Below are 22,006 nucleotides of genomic sequence, written 5' to 3'. Positions count from 1 at the left end.
AAGCAGTGTTCATTTCATCTGGGCAAATCCATGTGGGGCCTACATGGAAACTGGGTGCAAAACTGGCTGGGTCCCAGTTAGATAGCCCAGGTCAAACCCATTTGGGCCCCACATGGCTCTGCTGGCTGGGTAGCTTTTCATTTCTTAAACACCCAAGTAGGATGACACATCATGGCCGGGCAGTGTATGTATACTATACACAATGAACAATACAGTTTTCACTTGCAGACGTAATGTTAAGTAAGAGTATCTTAGCAGTTAGTGCACAAATGTTTTGAACACTTTCTTGTTTGATTGTGAAGTAGTTGTGTAGGAGTCAGACTGTGACTGTGAGGCAGCAGGACAGGAAGAAGCCCTTCACCTACAAACTAAATATACATCAAACAAATGGCCACTCTCCTGCAAAAGCTGTTTGTCCACCAAACAGATCACACCACGTTTCTGAAGAAAATCGACCGCAGTAGGTTTCAGTTTGACTCAGAGCTGCTAGAGTCAGACCTCAATAAGACTGGCAAGAATGTGAGATGATTGTGTTTTCATCCAATAGTCTCATTAGATCAGAGTTTTCACTGAACTACTGGAGAAAATGTTTCACATGTTTGCCTTGTTCTGTTTGTGCTGGTGGAGTCTGATTGGTGAGTTATTAATATATCTATATATACCTATCTGTTTAAGAGCAATAAAGCTTATTTTTTGCATTTGCTATTTTTCCCAGGTAATTTAATTCAAGCAGATGGATTCAGGTCCATCTTTCAGTGAGCCCATAATGTCCCATATATAAAGCTAATCTTTTCATTTTTTAAATCTCTGTTGTTGTTCCAATGTTCTTCAAATCACATTTGGTTACAAATTCAATCCAATTTCAGACTTTGTAAACAAGAAAGAGCATTAATCAGTGACAAAACCTCTTCATGTTCTCCAGGTGTGTTTGGTGATTCAGTGTCAGTGATGGAGGGAGATTCTGTCACTTTATACACTGATCTTACTGAAATACATGAAGATGACGACATACTGTGGAGATTTGGAGCTGAAAACTCTCTGATAGCTGAAATCAGTAGAGCTGCTGGAATCTTCTCCATATATGATGATGTTCCTGATGGGAGATTCAGAGACAGACTGAAGCTGGACGATCAAACTGGATCTCTGACCATCACAAACATCACAACTGAACATGCTGGAGTTTATAAACTACAGATAAGTGGACTGAAACTGACATCAAAAACATTCAGTGTTTCTGTCTATGGTGAGTAGAGATCATTTTGTTCAAACGTTTACATATTCTTGTTTCATTAGAGTAATATTTTGGGTTCAGTACAAGTTAAGTTGAATCAACAGCATTTATGGTATAATGTTGCTAAAAGCTGATTTTTACTCTAATTTCTTTTAATTAAAAGAATTTAATTTAAAAAATGTTTATGGTAAAGTGCTTAGAATCAAAGTGAATTATAACTTATTTCTACAAAGTGAACAGTTATTGGGGATAAATATGTCTAAAACAAAATGTGCTAAATGATTGATAAATGATGTAAAAACAACAACAAAAAAAAAGCTAATTTGAAGGGTATAAAAGCAGAAATGTGAAGCTTATGATTTAATAAAAACACATTAATTAATCTGTTAAACTAGTGCATTATCTGAGCTTTAGGGTCGTTTTAGGGTTTATGATGTTGTGTTGTCAAAGCAACAAAGTTGTAAAATTATAAATTTACACAGAATTTTTTTTTTTTCGCACTAAAATTATGTTAACACTCATTTTGTTCACATCTTCTGGCTTTACTATTGAAAAAAAAAAAGTATTTTAATGTTTATGAATCGGCCCTATTCACATTGTAAAGTGTCTCAATTTTGTGGAAATATGTGGTAATGCCACATTATGCCACAAATAATTTTGACTGAGCTGAACTTCTTTTAAATATTCCTATATTCTTTTAAATATTTACATACTGAAATGTTTAATCATTTTATAGTTTGAGAAGACAGAAACACTCACTGACTGTCAACACTACACCAAGATTAAGATTTAACCATCTTTATTCTTTAACCATGTTTATTCTCATGTTTTCAGCTCTCCTGCCCACTCTTAACATTACTAGAGACTGTTCATCTTCATCATCATCAAATTGTTCATTGGTGTGTTCAGCTGTGAATGTGAGTCATGTGACTCTCTCCTGGTACAAAGGAAACAGTTTATTGTCCAGCATCAGTGTGTCTGATCTCAGCATCAGTCTCTCTCTACCTCTGGAGGTGGAATATCAGGATAAAAACACCTACAGCTGTGTGCTGAACAATCCCATCAGCAACCAAACCAAACATCTGGATATCACTCACCTCTGTCACACATGTGCAGGTACGACAGTGATATTAATATTGATTTACTCTCAGTTATACAGTGCTGATGGACAGATTCACTCACACTAATGACTCATTTTGTCCATTACAGATCAAGGCCTACCATTATTGTACATAGTGCTGATCTCTGCTGGATCTCTGTTGATTGTAGCTGTAGCTGTGATGTGCTGCATCTGCAGGAGATGTAGAAAAACAGGTCTGGAGAAAAATCAATTAATCTGTAAAAATATTTATTTTTTAAGACACAAATGTAAAAATAATATTGAAAACTTTGTCATTTTAACACATCTGTGATTATTGTCGATTGCAGTCCAGACACAAGAGGAAGACAGAGCTGCTTCAGCATTGTGTAAACCAACAACACGAACAAAGGTAAGATCATTCATGACTGGTTTGCAAGAAGTTGTTGCAGTCAGTTAGTGTGATTGAAGTTTTGTTTAATATGCATCAGATGGTCAGTGAACAGATGTGGGTATTCAGTCGTTCTAACTGCCATCATTATTACCTTCAGATCAAAAGGACAGTTTTACCTCAGTGTAAATACTGAAAATGTATTTAAAATGTACCACAATGTATCATATTTTTTTCAGTAATATATTAATCACTGACAACAGATTTCTTAACTTCTAAATATGCTTAGAACATGGGCGCAGAAAGAACGGGCTGTGTAAATTTGACAACTTTGAGCGAGTTGAGGATTTATTTGTGGACAAAAATATAGATTCTCTCTTAAATCTCTCTCATGGAGTGTCGACATTAATACGGAAAACCAGTAACCAATATCTGCGATTAATTGAAACTGTTTACAGTGATCATCACAACACGATCAGACATTTGAACAAGTGCCAACAGCAGTAAAGTTAGTTTTGACATTCATTAGACATTCGGTTTCATTCATACCATTGAAATCTCTGCGCATTTCATGTTTTCAGCCCAAAACAACTCATATGTTTTTATTAATATGCATAAACAAATGTCCTTTGCACAGCAAAAGGCTTAATTTCAAGAAATAAAATATATATTAATTAGCCTTGTATATCAATTAAATAGTTTAACTATTGCATTATGATATTAAACTAATAGTGAAATATTAAGAAAAAATATCCCTTTTATTGCACATGGCTATGTTTTTGGAATAAGCGCTTCATGTTTTAAAATAATTTTGGAACTTTAAATGTATGCAGTACTGTAAATCCATTAAACTACAACATCGTTTGACCTCAAATATCAAACCAACTGCAAAATAAAAAACATATTTGTACATTTGCAATTATGTCTATTGTGTACAGTCAATGTTTTACCCTCAGTACTGTATTATATTATATTAAATATAGTTCATTGATTTTTATTTTTGTTTTATATTCCAATTTATTGACTATTCCTATGTATTTCTGTTATATGTACATGTTCTGCACTTAGAAAGAAGCTTCTTTCACTAATATAGTTTCCTTATCTTGTATGTGTAAACACACATAACAAAAAAGCTCATCCTACTTCTAATTCTACAAATTACTCATAATATTATTCCCTATCTTGCACAAGGCTTGTTTTAGGGAGTACACAAGTTTTTTTTTTTTTTTTTATAAATTGCAGAAGAAATGGTATTTGAAAGACAATGTTGTGTGGTGGTAAAAAAGAAAAGAAAAAGAAAAACACTTTTAAGTAAAATAAAAATAGCAAAAAGAAGAAAACATTAATCATTAATATAGACCGTACCCAATAGACATTTTTTTTACAGTTGGTTTGGTACCTTTAGATCAAACTGTGTTGTAGTTTGATGGATTTAAATCTGTATATAAAAAATACCAGATTAATAATATGAAAAATAAGCCTTGTGCAACATGATGAATATTATTCTGAGTAATTTGCAGTTGATTTGATATTTTATCAGGATAGGACTCAGGCAGAAATCATGTTCATGGATGAGATTATTAACGTTACTGTAGTATGAAGCAGAGCAGGGCCGAGTGCTGTTGGAGCTGAACGAGGCCGCTGGAGCGATTGTTAATGAGAGACGAGTGCGACACTGCACGAGCAGTGGAGCTTTTATTATGCCACAGTCGCCACTTCTCCCGGTCAAGCATAGTGGGGTAAAGCAGCTCTGTTTATCATATTAGATAGATTTGTGTGTTGAAAATGATGTTATAACGTTACTCTCTGCGTTCACTCGGCTGCTGTGAGACACGTGTTGCACACTGCAGTAAGATAGCTCGATATTAGGCATGGTAAAACATGATACTCACTGTAAATCAAGAAAATTTGATTTAAACAATAAGACTTACTGTGTTGAGCTATATAATATGATTAGTTTTCTCTTGTGATGACATGAATGTATCCATCCAAACAGTAGGTCTAATAAAACACATAATAAATTAAAGTGTCTAAGGTGTTTCTACAAAATAAAACCGGAAAGCAAGGGTAACGGGATATGATGACATTGATAGGCGATCCTGGCACGTGTCCTGGTTAAAATTGCCTATTTCTCTGGATTTAAACATTCTTGGAAACATTTGGGATAATGTAAGTACACTTAAGTCAACAAAATATATAACATTGTTGTAGTGTTTTTTTGTTTGTTTGTTTGTTTGTTTTTTTGATATTTTATAAAAAAAAATCGTACATACCTACATACCTATGTACTTTTATTGCTTTTATAAAATGGTTACCACACAATACAAACATTAAAGCCAAAAATATGTATCAATGCAACTTTCATGAAGTAAACTTTCACTAAAGCCTTCCTTCCGCCAGAAAAAAAATAGTCCCTTACCGTGAACAGCAACAGAAGTTACATTACTACACCATTAGATGGCGGCAAAGACTATCTTGATGAGTGTGCCAGTCAATAGCGAAGACATTAAAAAGACTGAATTGTTGTGAACAGGAACAAGACACAACTGACAAATGCTTTGACTAGCGCTGTCAGTCATGGGAAAATCCCTTATCTATTAAAAGGACAAAATAATTCATCGGACATTTAAACAGATTTTTTATTACGAACATAGGACTGACCTGAGAGGAAAATGCTAAATCTGAATGCAGGTAATAAACTCAACTCACTCGCTCTCTTTCTCACAGTACTCTTCTACATAATACAGTAAGCTTCAATGAACAATAATTGAGAACATACAGTTTACGTTGCTAAGAGTGGTTGCTAAGAGTGTTGTGTAGTGATGCACAGAACACAGCTATTGACCAATCAGAATCAAGGAAAGGAACTAACCGTTTTATAAATGAACTTTAATGCTGCACGCTACTACCGGACTTTGTTGATAAAACGAACAGCAAACTTCAACTCAACAAGAGCACAACTTTAAGCAAAATTGATGAACGTCGACATGAGGGTGTCAGCTGTTGATGTGCATATCCGACTGCTAGATACCACGGCAGATTTTAAGAGTATGCGGTCTCTGCGGAACAAAAGTGGGTGTTTCTGAATTTGTGGTCATTTATAAATCATGCAAAAAAATGATCCCCTTCACCCAACTCTACCCCTAAACCCTACCCACACTATGACGTGGGCAAATCAGGTAACGGTCTCAAAAATGCCCCTCAGTTTATGGTCTCGCCCACTGATCTGGTAACACCAGAGACCTGGGCCCGTATGTATAAAACTTCTCAAAAATGCTCTTAAAAATAGTCTTAAGTTTTGACTTAAGTGTCAAAAAAATCTTAGTAAAGAGTAGGAGTTTTCTAAGAGTAGGAGACTTTTATAAAGAAGCTAAAAGCAACTTTTAGTAAAGTATAAGACTGATTCTTAAGTGCTGACTTAAGTGTTTTGAACTAAGGACTACAATGATGTCAACTCAAAATGGCCACCCTCACCTCTGAATCAGCCAATAGCGAGTCCGCAAGGGTGAAGTCACAAATTAGTACTGATGGTGTGGAAACTTTTAACTTTTGAAACTACTATTGATATATGTCTCCTCATTTACAATTGGAGCAATGATGTGTCATGAGTTCATCAACGGCTCCAACAACTCCAGGGAAGCCCACAGTCAACATAAAAGTGGCTTGCTTTTGCCACATGGTTTGATGGTCAGTTGGAAAGTCAATAAACTGCCATAGAGTAGTGGCCAAATGTGATGTCCAGCCATATGAAAATTGACATCTTCAACCTTAATTCAAATATTTTTACAAATGTGTTAAAAGATGTGAGCATATCGTGTAGCTGTGCTTGGAGTCAATTGTTTCATGTGTGATAATGAAATGAAATTTCTGATTATTTTTGGCCAGGCTATCATACAAAGAAATTATGAACACATGCAAAAACAAAAGGACCAATTAAATATTAAAAACGGATTATGTTGTAATCTATGTGAGTTTTTTCTTAGCTTTTTTGTTTTACTGGAACCTGTAGCTGTAGTTTTCCTTTTCCTTTTTTTTTTTTTTGTTGCCAAAAATGTTGTCAAATAAATACCTTTGCTTAGTTTAGTGTTTTATTCTTCCCTCATATTTTAAAACATTTAAATAATATAAAAATAAAATTATTTTCCTCATATTTTGATGGTTTAAAATTGTAAGGTCATTTAAAAAAAAAAAAACTTTGCACATCAATTTTGGCCACTATGTTTGGTATGGTAAGTTTAGCAATAGTACTATTTTAAGAGCCTGTTTACTGTGGACTGATGGGTCAGAGTCATCACTGGTGCACTGCTGCATTTTTCCCATTTACCAAAAAATAGTAATTACTATTTCATTTCTACAATCAGAGCACTGATTTGTAGAGTGCATGGGAGAAGTTGTTACATTTAAAATTATAAAAAGTTTATTCAAAGTCATTAAATGTATTAAAATGCATTAAACGTATGAAACGTTAAATTCATTTAAAGTTATTACATTTCTTATTAGGTCAGTTAAAAAAAGAATTGTCAATCAAGTTAAAATCATTTTATCAACTCCATGTCATCATATAACTCAAATACATCATATCTTCATTGGAAAGCGTGTGTCTCCTCTTCTCTGCTGCTATCTTGTTACTCTTAACTAGGTTAAGACACCGCTCCAGCTCTCCTAAGTAATTTAGGAGCTAAGACCTAGTCTTGACACTTAGGAACCTTTATGAATCATACTTATTCTTATGTCTAAGAATAAGAGTAAAATTACATCATTCTTAGAATTTTGACACACTTAAGGCTAAAATTTTATTCTGAGCGGCTTTATACATACGGCCTCTGTTCTTGGATTTTAACGCCTGCTTTGAAAATACACACATTAAAACAGACGGCAGCGATTATGAAACAATATAGGCTACAATCAATTAAAAACGTCATGTTTTAATATCATGAATAGTTAAGGATTCTATTTATTACACATGTAAAAACATTTGACCATTACACCTAAGTATGATGTGGTCAGGGGCCTACTAATTTAAACAGGCTAATCCTTTGTTTCAAACCATAGCCTATATAAACATTTCTAATGAATTGCTTTGTTACTCTAAAATCACCCAACAAATTCAGTTTTATACATTAGATTTTCAGTGGACAGAAAGTAGGACACAGAGTTGTTACCCATGTTAGCTGTGCTGAACTCTGTCCTCGAGCTGCAGCTGTTCTGCGGTTCATGATTATTTGAGGTGAAATGCAGCTTTAGGGGCCAACGGTTACTTTGCAGACATGCTGCAACAAGTGTCTGTGCTGTTGCTTTTGTGTGAAAGACACTCATACTCAGTGCAGAAGCTGTCATGACAAAACCTTCAGAACTCAATCTGTTTGATGATTTGATGAACTGTTTAAATATGATGAACTGGATGATTGATGTAATTTCCTCCTGCTGTTCCATGTTAGCATCTGTTCTGTAGGTTAGTGGTAGTTCTTTGTGGGGGGAAAAATCCTCAGTAGGCTAATATTCAACTTTGCACCTAAAAAAAAAATATATATCTTTTAGCACACGACAAGATAGAAACATTAATAAGGTCTTGTAAAAGTAATTCATACATAGACTAAAAAAAGTCGACTGAGTTGTTCTGCTATTCATTTAGCCTAGCTACTAACTGAGTTTGTGTTTCTAATTGCAGAAATCGAAGACGGAGGCCGTGTATGAAAATGTTCCCAAAAAACGCTGATTACTGAATCTACCAGAATTGATGTTCATACTGGACAACACCTCACACCTTTTAGTTTTCTTCACATTTATTCTCAGCCAGGACGTTTTCTTCTGTCTCTGTTTTGTTTATGATCTTTGTACTACATCTTTTGATTTTGATCCATTTTTGCACATGCTCTGTAGCCTATTAGTTTTATTTAGTGGTTCATAAATATCACAGCACTGAATCTCAAATAAATATTTTTAGTATAATATGGCCTATATATTTCATTAAAATATTGTTCCCATTTACTGCTCTTTTTTTTTTCTCGTTAGTATGATCTGCTGGACATTTTGTCAGATATATCACAAGCACATTATCGCTCTCTAGCGTCCAAAGCAGAAATTACATCTCTTTAAGAACAGCGCTAATTTTACCCGATACAGTGAGCTATAAATAGATGCTGCTGTGCTTATAATGACCTGCAAAATAACCAAACAGTCACAGGACCAAAACTAAGACACACTGACTTTTCACTGATCTAGAAAATCAATGATTGATTTTAGGGTTGATATTATATATACAGCATACTACAATTTACTAGTATTTTTTTCATGTGGGTAAAAGGACAGAAGAAAAAGACGGTAAATTTACAGTCATTCCCTCAGCCTATTACAAACACCATCACAGCAGTTTAATAGTTTGATGTAATTTAATGAAAATATAAAATTACATAGTGCTATAAATGTACATTTTGTTAACTGTGAAAGTCTGTGAATGCCCTTCAGAGGCTTTTTTTTTTTGTCTCATTGGAGACGGTAGGTGCACTAAAATTGAATCTTTGAGTGTATTTTTTCCAACATTTGTTACCATTACAGGTAAAACATGAGAATTATTGAGTAAGCCAGATTATAACTTAACATGAATTTTGGAAAACACTTATCCAGGCCAGGTCACTTCTCAGTTTCTCCAGAAAAAAAGACCAAGGTTAACTCACATGTGCTTCAAGAGTTATTTTGCTCAGATTCACCAAGATACCAAAGTCTGCAATCAAGAGCCCGAGATCTCAAACATGAACTCAAACTAACTGGACCCTGCAGTGGTTTTCCTCTTTGTGCTATCTGTACAGAAATGTGGTTTGATCTGTTGGGTGGATAAACAGCTTCTGCTGAATTTGCTGAATTTGTCGTCTCAGTGTGTATCAGTGGTTTGTGATTGAAGCGTTTCTTAGTTTTCTCTCCTGCTAATAAGAAGCTCACAATCTTCCACTTTACACTGAAATAAACTGCAGTCAAGAGTCAGAGGTCAAACAGGACTGACGCTCACAACACTAAATAACACAGATATCAAATCCAACACTCATGCAACATTTCACTCTACTCACCTTCATACAGGGCCAGAATTCATTTGAAAATGTAAGATTAGCAAAAGCTTGATTTTCAGTACTTACTCTGTTAAAGGAAACTGTGACGGAGGTTGAATCCAGTTGAGAGAAGATTCAACCAGATAAATATCACAGTCTGACCAATTTGAGTGTTTTCAAACATTTTAAGCATTGTGGGGATTTCAGTGAACGAAGAAAATGTTTCTCAGGTTTTTGTTCTGTTTGTGTTTGTGGCGTCTGGTTGGTGAGTTTGAAACGTTTTTAAGGCTTCAGTTGTTTCAGTTCGTGTAGAAATTACTGCATAACTTAGTCATGAGGATTAACATTCACTGTTATTCTCAAGTATAAATTATTGATTTTTAAAATTTTGATTTTTCAGTTATTATTGATATAGTAAATAAATATGAAGCTAAAATACCCAACAGCATTAGTTTTAGTGTGATGTTACTCTTATCTTGGTAAAAGTGTCTCTTTTATTTAGTTAGCATACTGGTCCAAAAATATGTCTATGTAATTTGCATTTCATTCAACGTATTTTCTGCATAATGTTATTCACTTCACATTCAAAGAATTAAAAGTATTTTAGTGAAGCTTATCATAATCTGTGACAAACTCTGTTCTTCAGGTGTGTTTGGTTATACAGCTTTTGCAACGGTGTCAGTGATGGAGGGAGATTCAGTCACTCTAGAGATGAGTCTTACTGAAATGAAGGATGGAAATCAAATTCGGTGGCGGTTTGGGAAATATTTACTAGCTGAAATAAATGTAAATAATGACAGCATCACTGTATATGATGATGTTCCTGATGGGAGATTCAGAAACAGACTGAAGGTGGACAATCAGACTGGATTTCTGACCATCACAAACATTACATCTGAACATGCTGGAGATTATGAAGTAAACACCAACCGACCAATGAGTACAACTTTCTTTCTCACTGTCTACTGTAAGTTCAATATTTGTTTCACCTGTTTTATTTTTTAATCACTCTATACAATATTAATCCACACACCACTTTACACAGTTTGTGTCTTTTGTATTGTTTATGATATTATTCATTTGAAATGTCAAACTATTTACTTTTGTAAACAATCATTATCTCCCGGTTTCACAGACAAGGTCTAGTCTCAGAATGAAAGTGCTGCAGTTAAAGGTTCCTTATATGACTTTAGGGGGACATTCTATTTTGGTTGTTTTATGGTCACATAAGAACGTTACAAAGAGGACATTTGGGACGTTAACAGAACGTTTCCATATAGTTCCGTCCACCTATAGGTGAAATGCAATGTTCTCATAAAAATAACAATAAAAAATAAATTAGTCAAACAGTGAATCTTTGCTATCTGTAATTTCCATATATTTGTGGACCATTGAATACCTGCTATTTCTTTAATCAATCACAAAGGTCCTGGGCGGCGTATACGCCTCAATGGAGTCATGGTCACTTCCGTGTTTTTCCTCAGGCAGCATATTTACATCCAGTGCTGCCCCATAAAATGTAAATCTCTTGTAATTAAGCAATAACAACAAACATTCATAAGCTGATGTAACTACTGTATCACTGCATCAGCAACTATAGTTACTGCCTTTAAATAAAACAACTAGTGGTTCTGAAACCATACACATGTCTCCCTCATCTATCACACCTGATTGAACTCATGAGCTCATTAGTAGTGACTGGATGTGTCAGATACAGAGAGACATAAAATGTTCAGGGCTGCTGCTCCTCCAGGACAGGTTTGAGAAGCACTGTATACCTGTTGTAACGATGTAGCGGTTATTAATCAATTTATGGATGAAATATGACTATAATAATTCATAAGGTTATGAATAAATTATGATTCATATATCGACCCAACGGGGAATTAAACATATATTGTGAATCAATTACAACGAATTATAATCAATTACATATATGATTAGTTCTGGTTTAATAATTATTTAGAGAAACTGTTCGTTTGTCCAGCAAACTAAGTCCCTCAGAATATTATAAACAGAGTTATTCTCTGGCCATGAAAATAACTTGCTGTCATCAAAGCATAAAGCGATCGAGAAACGTTAAAGTGACTTGGTTTTCAGTTGAAAGAACAACCAGAACAATCGAGCGTGAATAACGTTTTAATATATGCAAACTACGAATACAGAGATTATACGTCTTAAATATATACAGAAGGTATACACACATATATATATATACACAAGAGTGAAAATGAAGAAAAGACATGGAAAGAAATATGATCGAAGAATGGCAAATTACACAGTTAAACCTTTTTGGGAGAGCCAGCACAGAAATCAGTTTAGACGAATTCAGATAAATGATAATACTTGCTTATTGGTTCAAGTCCGTGTGTAGCAGTTTCAATGCGCCTGGCTGGGTTGGTCCTTTCAGAGAGGGTTTCTCCGGCGGGGTTTTCAAAAGAGGTTTAAGCTTAAGTAACTTAACCGAAGAGAGAGAGAAAGAGAGAGTCCAGAGAAGTGGTCCCGAAGATGGGCGCGATGGCAACGCGTGGTCACCGGAGGCGTCCGTGCACGAGGTGCTCGTGAGTCATTCGGGAGACAAAGGAGAAGAAAAAGAGGAAGCGAAGAAGCGAGGTGAAGGTGTGTGTCGTTGTTTTATGGAACCCAAGCTAACACACCTCCTGAATTGTAGCGACCAATAGATGCGCAGCACTATTTGGCGGGCAAAGTTCCTTTGTTTGGAATCCTAGCTGAGTTTGCATACTTAATGCCCATCAGATCGGATTTCGAGATGGAGCGTGTTCTTCACAGGATCATTAAACACATAGAAAAATGCATTTGTCCGCTATGTGAAATATCTCAATGAATAGCTCGAGTCCGGAGCTTTAAAACGAGATCAAACTCGATAGGTCAGAAAGGCATAGAAAAGGAGTTATGGTTTACAGACAAAATTATATCGTTAAAATCGTTTGTGCACACTAGCACAAATACACTCATTTAAACACTAGGAAACATGCATAGGCCCTAAAATACATGATGAAATACATACATGAAATACATGTATTTCAGCATAGTTGTATTTTACAGTCAAAAATGTATGATTGTGTGTTTCTATATGTGTCTGTGTGTGTGTCTTTGTGTGTCCCTGTGTGTGTGGGGTGTTGGAATGTGGATCTGGTCAGTCTCTGGGGGGGGTGCTCCTTTTGAAGTCACCAAAGTGAGGAAGTTGGACTTTCTGTTTATCCTCGCAGGTCCACAAAAGTGTCAAGTGGGCTCATCTTTGGCAGATCTGTTCAGAGCCGGATGAGGTTTTACAACCCAGTCCCGCATGCTAAAAGCGTTCTGAACATTCCAAAGTTTATTGATTATCCTGATACGTGTGCATACGCTACACTGTAAAGTGTTTTTTTCCAAGATATTTAAGAAAAATTAGAATATAATTTTACCTTAATTTTACAGTTTTTGTTTCAACAGCTGCTTATGTTAGTCAGTTTAGCTCTAGTTTTCAATTCAATTTTTTAACAAAGGCAGCAGGGACATTCTGAGAACATCACATTTCCAAATAAAATATGGTTCCCTAAATTTTCAGAGAACGTCCTGAATGTTCTGTGAAGGTCCGTCAAATAACCTCCCCCAAACCTTAAAAGAACTCCACATCGTGACCGTCTCTGAATGTACTGGGAACATTAGGCAACGTCCTTGACACCAGTGGGGACGTTGAGAATGTTCTGGGAACGTAAAATTTGTCTGTGAAACTGGGCCAAAGTTATTTAAAAGTTAATCTGTGACAAACCCTGTTTATGTTTGTTCTCCATGTGTCGTTTGGTGATGCAGATACGGTGAAGTCAGTGTCAGTGATGGAGGGAGATTCAGTCACTTTAGACTCTGGTCTTACTGAAACAGGCCTACGTGAAAATAATATATGGTGGAAGACTGAAACCGAAAAGTTTATTATAGCTTCCAAGTATGGTACTGATGGGACATTCAGAGACAGACTGGAGCTGGACCATCAAACTGGATCTCTGACCATCACAAACATCACAACTGAACAGGCTGGACTCTATAAACTAGAGATAAGGGGAGCAAACTCATCATCAAAAGCATTCAATGTTTCTGTCTATGGTGAGTAGAGGTAATTTGTCCTGTCCTTCAAATATATTTTTATCTATTAACTGTTTAACACATAAATTCAAAATATTGTAGCTGAGCAACTGATGTGAGTTTTTAAGGTGACCGTTATTTTAGAATGTATCACCTTATTATTTCATCAGATTATTATTTCATGTTTCCTTTTCATTCAAAATATTCACAAACTTGTTAACTATATCTTGAAATATCTGATATTCCAATTCTCAAATACGTGTAAGTAAATATTTTTGTCCTTTAAGCACCTTAATAATGATCATGTTGTTGATCTATAATGGCTGATGGGTTGCTGACATATTAGTTTGTGCCACAGTTCTGAGGATGAGATGTCAGAATTACAACACGTAAACTAAGCCACTTCTCCCGAAAAACATGAAAGTAAGTGGCCGGTGAACGGAAGCAGCAATCTTTTCAAATTGACAGTGTGTTTTATTCACATTCTGAACACCTTGTCAAATTGAAATAAATATTAATTCTGCTTCCATCGACATCTGTGTGTATTTTAAAAACTATGTTTTTTTAGTACCTATATCTATTTAAATGTCTGAAATCTAAAATAAACATTATGTGGTTGAAAACACTGAACAGTTGTGAAATGACAAGTGCTAAACATTTCCTTTCTGACTCAATGCCAGTCATATATCACAACTGTTGAGTGTTTTCTTATTTTATAGTTTGAGATGACAGACCATATTAACACTCACTCAACACACTGAACCAAAAATAAGATTTCTGTCATGACAATTCTCAGAGTGTTTGGCATGGTACTGGATATGGCCATGTTGATATGTTTGGTCTTAGATCTGCTACGCTGCTGCTGTTACTGCTGCGGAGCAAGTACGGGACTTGTTACTGCCAATACATACACAACACACTGCTGTGAGCAAGTAAGACATGCTGCTGCTGTACAATATAGAATTACCCATAGCAGATCTATACAGGTGGAGCTGGGGAAGGTGGAGAGTTTCAGAAAGCTCACAGCAACTGCTACAGCAATTGCTGACCAAGTTTTTGAAGGCTGAGCACTGGACTCATTGGCTACTGATACAGCAAGAACCAATCACCTGTGCCCTATAGAGAATTATGTGATTGCAAGCAGATTGAGTTAAGGACCTATTAGCCTGCGCCATTTAAAGTTTCATGACAGAACTTTGTATTTGTTCATATTTCTCTCTATTCTGATGTTTTCCAGCTCGTCTGCCTGTTCCTATCATCACCAGTAACTCTTCAAACTGTTCATCATCATCATCATCATCATCATGTTCATTGTTGTGTTCAGCTGTGAATGTGAGTCATGTGACTCTCTCCTGGTACAAAGGAAACAGTTTATTGTCCAGCATCAGTGTGTCTGATCTCAGCATCAGTCTCTCTCTACCTCTGGAGGTGGAATATCAGGATAAAAACACCTACAGCTGTGTGCTGAACAATCCCATCAGCAACCAGACTCAACATCTGAACATCACTCAACTCTGTCACACATGTGCAGGTACAACAGAGCTGATATTAGTTGAAGTCAGTGCTGATATTAATATTTATTGACGTGATTTGATTTTTTGACTTTATTGACTGAGCTGAGTTTAATGTTTTTATTCCTCAGACTCTGTCCACTGTTGTGGTCCTACTGAAGCTGTGATACGATTGGTCCTCTCTGCTCTGGTGGGTGTGGCTACTATCATTGCTCTGGCTTATGATATCAGATCCAGAAGAGCTGAACAAGATCAAGCACATTTTCACACATCAGGTACCTCATAGATGATTTCTCACAAACTGTTTTTGCATTAGTATTCGTTAGATTTATTGATTTATGGCTTTATATGTTCATCTTTTTCAGGTAGAAATGAAATTTAAAACAGCATGCTGAATATTAAAGGTTCCTCAAGTGTGTTTCTTGTTCCTTTAGTGTTTTTGTACTAATAAATGTATTTTTTTAACTTAAGCTTGTGCTCTCGCTTTTCAGTGTCTGATATTTTAATTCAATTTGAAAAGCTTTGTTTATATTTCTCTCAGATACATAAAACAAATGAATAAAGATACACAGATCTCACTTTACTACTATTATCCATTTGTCATATGTATTTACTTGCCTTTATCAATAAAGCTTTCTCAGTCTGAGGTTCAAGAGTCTCTTCATGTTATTATGTCGAGCGCCTCCTGCAGGAATACAAATGTTATGCATATTTTAATGTTCAGTGTGCCACAAAAAGCTTAACATTATTTAAAACATTATCTGTAATTATTTACATTATTATACTGGTAAAAACTTTATTTTTAGTTTTTCAATTATTAGGGGCCAAGCACCAAAGGTGCGTAGGCATCTATTGTATCTGTTGGCATTTTTTTCATATTTATTTTTTTATTCTTATTCTTCCGCTCTGGAAGTCTTGGCTCAAGACTATTTGATTGCACCCTATGAAGTCGTTTTCCATCATAAAATTTTTTACGCCATTTTGAATTTTCAGAAAAACCTGCTTTTTCAAACTCCTCCTAGGCCGTTATTCCGATTTTCACGAAAATTGAACCAGATCATCTTCAGACCATGCCAACAAATGGAATTCAAGATGATTTCTCGAACAGTTGACGAATTTAAAAACAAATTTTATGTAGTGCTTGTAACAATAGACATAAGACTGTATCTCCGCAATTCTTAATCAAATTCAAATCAAACTTGGTAGGCCTACATGTCATCACAACCATGACCTGAGAAAAACTGTATGGAAACCCATTTTTTGCCACATAAGAAAAAAAAATCATGCTTTGGTAAATCATAATGATATTAAAAATGTGAAATTATGAGAAAAAGTCAAAATTATGACAGAAAGTTAACATTTATGCCATAATTTTAACATTTGTCATTGTCTTAGTATGTCATCATTTTAAACTTTTAATCTCATAATCTTCTTTTATTTCATAATTATGATGTTTTATCTCATAACTATATCTTAGTATGTCATAATTTCATTTTTTCTAAATCTCACAATTATGTTTTTCCAAAGCATGATTGAAGTTTTTGTCTTGTGGTGACAAGTAATTTCTGGCGGCTATAAGCACTACACTGTCAGAAAAAAAGGAACAGTGCTTGTCACTGGGGCAGTACCCTGAGGTACAATGGTACTAATATGTACTTTTAATGTACTAATATGGACCATTTAGGGGTAAGTAAGCTAAAAAGATGAACCTTTTCACTTTTGTACCTTAGGGTCCTGCCCCAGTGACAAGCACTGTACCTTTTTTTTTTCTGACAGTGTATGTAAGAATATAGCTGAGAGACTAAAGATTAAAATTGTAATAAATTTGCCTCATTTTAAATTAACATCTGAAAACACTTGAAAATTAACGTCTATGCTTTGCATTTGATTTTGCATTAGTTATTAGTTATGTACATTAACACAACTAAGTTATGTACTTAGTTATTAGTTTTGTACATTGGAATTTAAAGTGTAGCCATATTTGGAATTTGTTCTTGCATTTCACCCATCTAAGTGCACACACACACACACACAGCAGTGAGTATTGAACACACACACACACACACACACCATGAATACACACCCAGAGCAGTGGGCAGCCATTTTTCCTGCGGCACCCGGGGAGTGATTGGGGGTTAGTTGTCTTGCTCAAGGGCACCTCAGTTGTGGGTAATGAGAGTGGAAGAGAGTGCTGTTCATTCACTCGACCCACCTACATTTCCTGCCTGTACTGAGACTCTAGACTTACTAGTCTGACTTGGTTTTACTGTGAGTTTACAGTCCTAGAAAACACAAAAATTACTGTAAACAAACAATATTACATTGTATATGTACTATGAAGGTACCCAGCCTGCAGTGTGGCATGAACAGATTATGCTGTGATGTTTCTTGGTGGTTTTATCTGTGCTGCTGAACATATTTTTGCTAAGAACTATGTTAAAAAAAATAGTCTGACTAACTTAAAATCAGCCAAGTAGCTCATTTTATATTCTAGCTTGTCGTTGTTTTAACAAATGTTTTCATTTGTCACACTTCTGACTTGGCTAGAAAATAAATTTGAATGTGAATATACAAGGTCAGAGATCCCAAGCTAATGAAACACTGATCACCATTACAGTGACTTCAAAACAAATACAGTACTAAACAATATAATTTCTTACAGTAGCATGGTTAAAGACAACTTTAATCGTGTGGATTCACAGTAAAACAAGAGCAGTAAATGACTGTGATGTCAACATCATTTTGCTGTTGATTAACAGTAATGCATTCATTTCACTGTAAATTTCTGACTACAGTAATTTATTGTAAAATAATATTCTTTAAACCTGTAAATTCCTGGCACTTTTTTTTTTTTTTACAGTGAACAAGACAGTATAACAGAATTTACACAAATGGAGCAGTTTAAAAGATTGATTCTTAATGTGTGGGGGGAAAAAACAGTATATAAAATAAAATGTTACATAAAAAATATAATATTGGCATAATACAGTACTTTGGCTCTGACAATGAAATGTCTTTTCTGAGAACATTCACAAAAATAAGCACCATGATTCACATTTAAATCCTGTATCAAACATCTGAAGAGTATAATACATATGCATACATATTAATATATATTAATATACATATTATATATATATATTAATACATAATAGTAAATGCATATTGTTGTATAACCAGTAAACACAAAAAAGTTCACTCAAAAATGAAAATTTAGCTGAAAATGTTAGGTTACTCAGACTCAGGTCATCCAAGATGTAGATGAGTTTGTTTCTTCACCAGAGCTCCACTGGAGAATATTGCATGATATTATAGATAAGAAACGGTTTAAAGTTAAAACACCTTATATATGTTTAATGTGTACCTGGTTCTGTCCCTGGACTTTTATGTTTTTAAGTTTTTGTTTTTTTTAAAGTTTTGTTTGTTTCTTGTGACATGTTTGTAGTCCGTTTGATTACAATGATGGATTTGTTTCTTACAAACACGCAGCTTTTCACTTCAGGAGACGCTGATTGATGGAGTCGTGTTGTGGATTATTGTGCCGATTTAATCAGCTGTTTGGACTCATTCTGACGACACCCGTTCACTGCACTGATTTAATGCTACATTTCTCCAAATCTGTTCCTATGAAGAAACAATCTCATCTACATCTGGGATGGCTTAAAAACCTTATTTAGCATCAGTAACACTTATGGAACATAATATATAAAAAAATATATTACAAAAACACATATTTGGCATTTTGTTGCTGCTTTTCTCCAGTGTCTTTCAGTGCAGTTATTTGCAGGTTCAATTCTTGATCAAAGACACATACTTTATGGATCAACCCTTGCAGGATTTGAACCTTTAACCACAAATCTGTCTCACAAATCAACCTGTGTGTTGTTTGACTAATAGTGTGCAAAGTTATGTCCAGAAGACGTCTTTTCAGCATCTTTGTCACAAAAGTTGTATGTTGAAAAGACGTCCACTGAGGAGCCAGAATAAAAGTTATGATGTCTTTTTTTTTACAATGATTGAGCATTTGGAAAAATCAACTGCAAGTAAAAGACATTAAATCTCTGAAGATCTGATTCAACAACTCCACAAACAGCATTACCAGCTTCACTTATTACTAACCAGACTGACTTTATTTCTGTCACACGTCTACAGAAGATCTTATTGCGAATTAACAGAGCTTTAGATGTTGATGTTTGTTTCATTTGTAGTCACCATCGTGATGGACAGTGTGTGCTTTAGTTGGGATCTTGATCCTCACACTTCTTGTGTTAGCTTTTCTTTGGTTGCTGTAACTGTGTTTGTAAAACACATTTGTTGTGGCAAAGAAATCCAAGAAAGCAGGATCATGTGTTATTAGCTCCTTGTTGATGATAAAATCATCACAAAATGTGCATCTAATGTTCTGTTTTTAATTTTGTGTTTATATTTGGCATATAGCTGCCAATCATGTCTAACGGCAGTACTGACACCAATAACATTAAAATGTGTAATGATTGTACAGTTATTAATCAATTTATGGGTGGAATATGAATATAATAATCCATAAAGTTTTATGAATAATTATTATGCACATACCGACCCAAGGGGGAATTAACCATATATGGTGAATTAATTACAACGAATTATAATCAATCACATATATGATTAGTTCTGGTTTAATAATTATGTAGAAAACTATCGGTCCGTCCAGCAAACCGGTAAGTTATCCACAGACTATTACGACTGGCCACGAGGATAAATTCCTATGATAGCATCCAAACGTAAAGCAAGGATATAGGATCGAAACGTTAAAGTGACCTGGCTTTGTTGAAATGAGCAAAAAGAACAATCAAGCATGAATAATATGTTTAATATATGCAAACTACGACTACAGAGGTTATACGTCTAAAATACAGAATATACAAATATATACAAAAGGGAACGTAGAGACAGGAAAGGAAGGAAAGAGAGAAGGCAAAATTGCAACAGTTACCCCTGTGAAAGCCAGCACAGAAATCAGTTTAAACAAATTTCAGAGAAATTATAATACTAGCTTATGGTTCAAGTCGGTGTGTAGCAGTTTCAATGCGCCTGGCTTGGTTGGTCCTTTCCGAGAGGGTTTCTCCGGCGGGGTTTTCAAACGAGGTTTAACTGACGCGTAAGATGCCAGAGTAGAAAGAAGAGAGAGAGAGTACAAGGAGATGGTCGTCCCGGAAGGAGAGCGCGTGATGGCAGCGCTGTCGCCTGAGGCAGTTCAGGGCAGTCGAGAGACAATCGGGAGACAAAGGAGAAGGTGTGTGTCGTTGTTTTTATGGAAACCCAAGCTAACACACCTCCTGAATTGTAGCGGCCAATAGATGCGCAGCCCTATTTGGCGGGCAAAGTTCCCTTGTTTGGTCTCCTAGCTGAATTTGCATACTTTATGACTATCAGATCGGATTTCGAGATGGAGTACGTTCTTCACAGGATCATTAAACACATAGAAAAATGCATTTGTCAGCTATGTGACATATCTCAGTGAATGATCAGTAGCCAGAGCTTTAAAATGAGATCAAACTCGATAGATCAGACAGGTATATAAAGGAAGTTATGGTTTACAGACAAAATTCCCTTATTACAACTAAAACTAACTCAACTACAGTTATTTAAACTAAGTCTAAACATTAGGAAACATGCACACACTCGAGATACATGATGGGTACATACATGGATGTGACTTGGCATAGTTATATTTTACATATACAGTCAATAATGTATGTTTGTGTGTTTTTGTGTGTGCCTGTGTGTGTGTGCTGGGTGTTGGAATGTGAATCTGGTCCGTAGTCCACATGAGGGACCCTTTGATGTCCCAAGAGCTGGAAGTGGACATCTCTGTTTAGTTTCGAAGGGTAACAAAGGTATCAGAGGGCTCATCTTTTGCAGACCGGTCGGAGCCGAGATGAGATTTTACAACCCAGTCCAGCATGCTAAAAGCATTCTGAACATTCCAAAGTTTATTGATTATCCTGATACGTGTGCATATGCTACAAATGATTGCTTATTCTAAAGGTGGATGAAAAGCACAAGATGTTTGAGCGAGTGTTTTATGTAATCACACACAGACATCAGGATTTTGGATATGAATCACAACAACGGTGACAATCAAAAAAAAAAAAAACTTCATGCTGCAATGTATGATGGGTGGCTTCATAGTACAAAACTCATCCTTGGTTCCCAAGCTTTTTAGTTTTGATTGTCACCGTTGATGTGATTCATATCACTGCCTATGGATGGATCTGTGGCTGAGTTCTTTTTTAAATTTTTTTAATCTTGTACGGCAGTTCCACGGATGTCTATATCAGACATTCAGATGATGCCAAAAAAAGACGTCATGAAAACTTTCATTCTGGCTTCTCAGTGGATATCTTTTCAACATACAACGTTTGTGACAAAGACGCTGAAAAGACGTCTTCTGGATGTAAATTTGCTTAGTGGGTTGTCTTGCACTATGACATTTCTTGTTCAAAATGTTGATAAACTATTCATATTCTCACAGTCTGTGAATGAAAACAGAATAGGACAAATACTAGCAGGTCTTGCAGTGTAAATGCTGCTGTTATTAATGATTATAGAAACAGCAATTTAACAGCTTTAATAAATCTTTATATACTGCAAAACCTCAAGCACTCCTTGTACTATTGAAGATAATGTTTTTCT

General features: G+C 35.4%; 2 protein-coding genes across 2 annotated transcripts; both read left to right on the top strand.

Annotated features, from left to right (window-relative positions):
- Positions 1-423: 423 nt before the first annotated feature.
- On the top strand, positions 424-9,757 carry LOC125263483 (SLAM family member 5-like). Its single transcript, XM_048182479.1, has 5 exons — positions 424-1,243; positions 2,066-2,347; positions 2,441-2,545; positions 2,660-2,721; positions 8,369-9,757. Exons 1-5 carry the CDS (start codon positions 949-951, stop codon positions 8,414-8,416), a joined length of 792 nt encoding a protein of 263 aa, XP_048038436.1. The 5' UTR covers positions 424-948; the 3' UTR covers positions 8,417-9,757.
- A 678-nt stretch (positions 9,758-10,435) lies between these two features.
- Positions 10,436-16,063, top strand: LOC125263479 (SLAM family member 5-like). Its single transcript, XM_048182475.1, has 5 exons — positions 10,436-10,707; positions 13,554-13,841; positions 15,058-15,351; positions 15,463-15,606; positions 15,697-16,063. Exons 1-5 carry the CDS (start codon positions 10,452-10,454, stop codon positions 15,711-15,713), a joined length of 999 nt encoding a protein of 332 aa, XP_048038432.1. The 5' UTR covers positions 10,436-10,451; the 3' UTR covers positions 15,714-16,063.
- The last annotated feature ends 5,943 nt before the right edge of the window (positions 16,064-22,006 follow it).

The sequence above is a fragment of the Megalobrama amblycephala genome, linkage group LG2 (assembly GCF_018812025.1).
Source record: "Megalobrama amblycephala isolate DHTTF-2021 linkage group LG2, ASM1881202v1, whole genome shotgun sequence".
Taxonomy (NCBI): domain Eukaryota; kingdom Metazoa; phylum Chordata; class Actinopteri; order Cypriniformes; family Xenocyprididae; genus Megalobrama; species Megalobrama amblycephala.
Note: the sequence above shows the minus strand (reverse complement) of the source record. Positions and strands in the feature narration are given on the sequence as shown.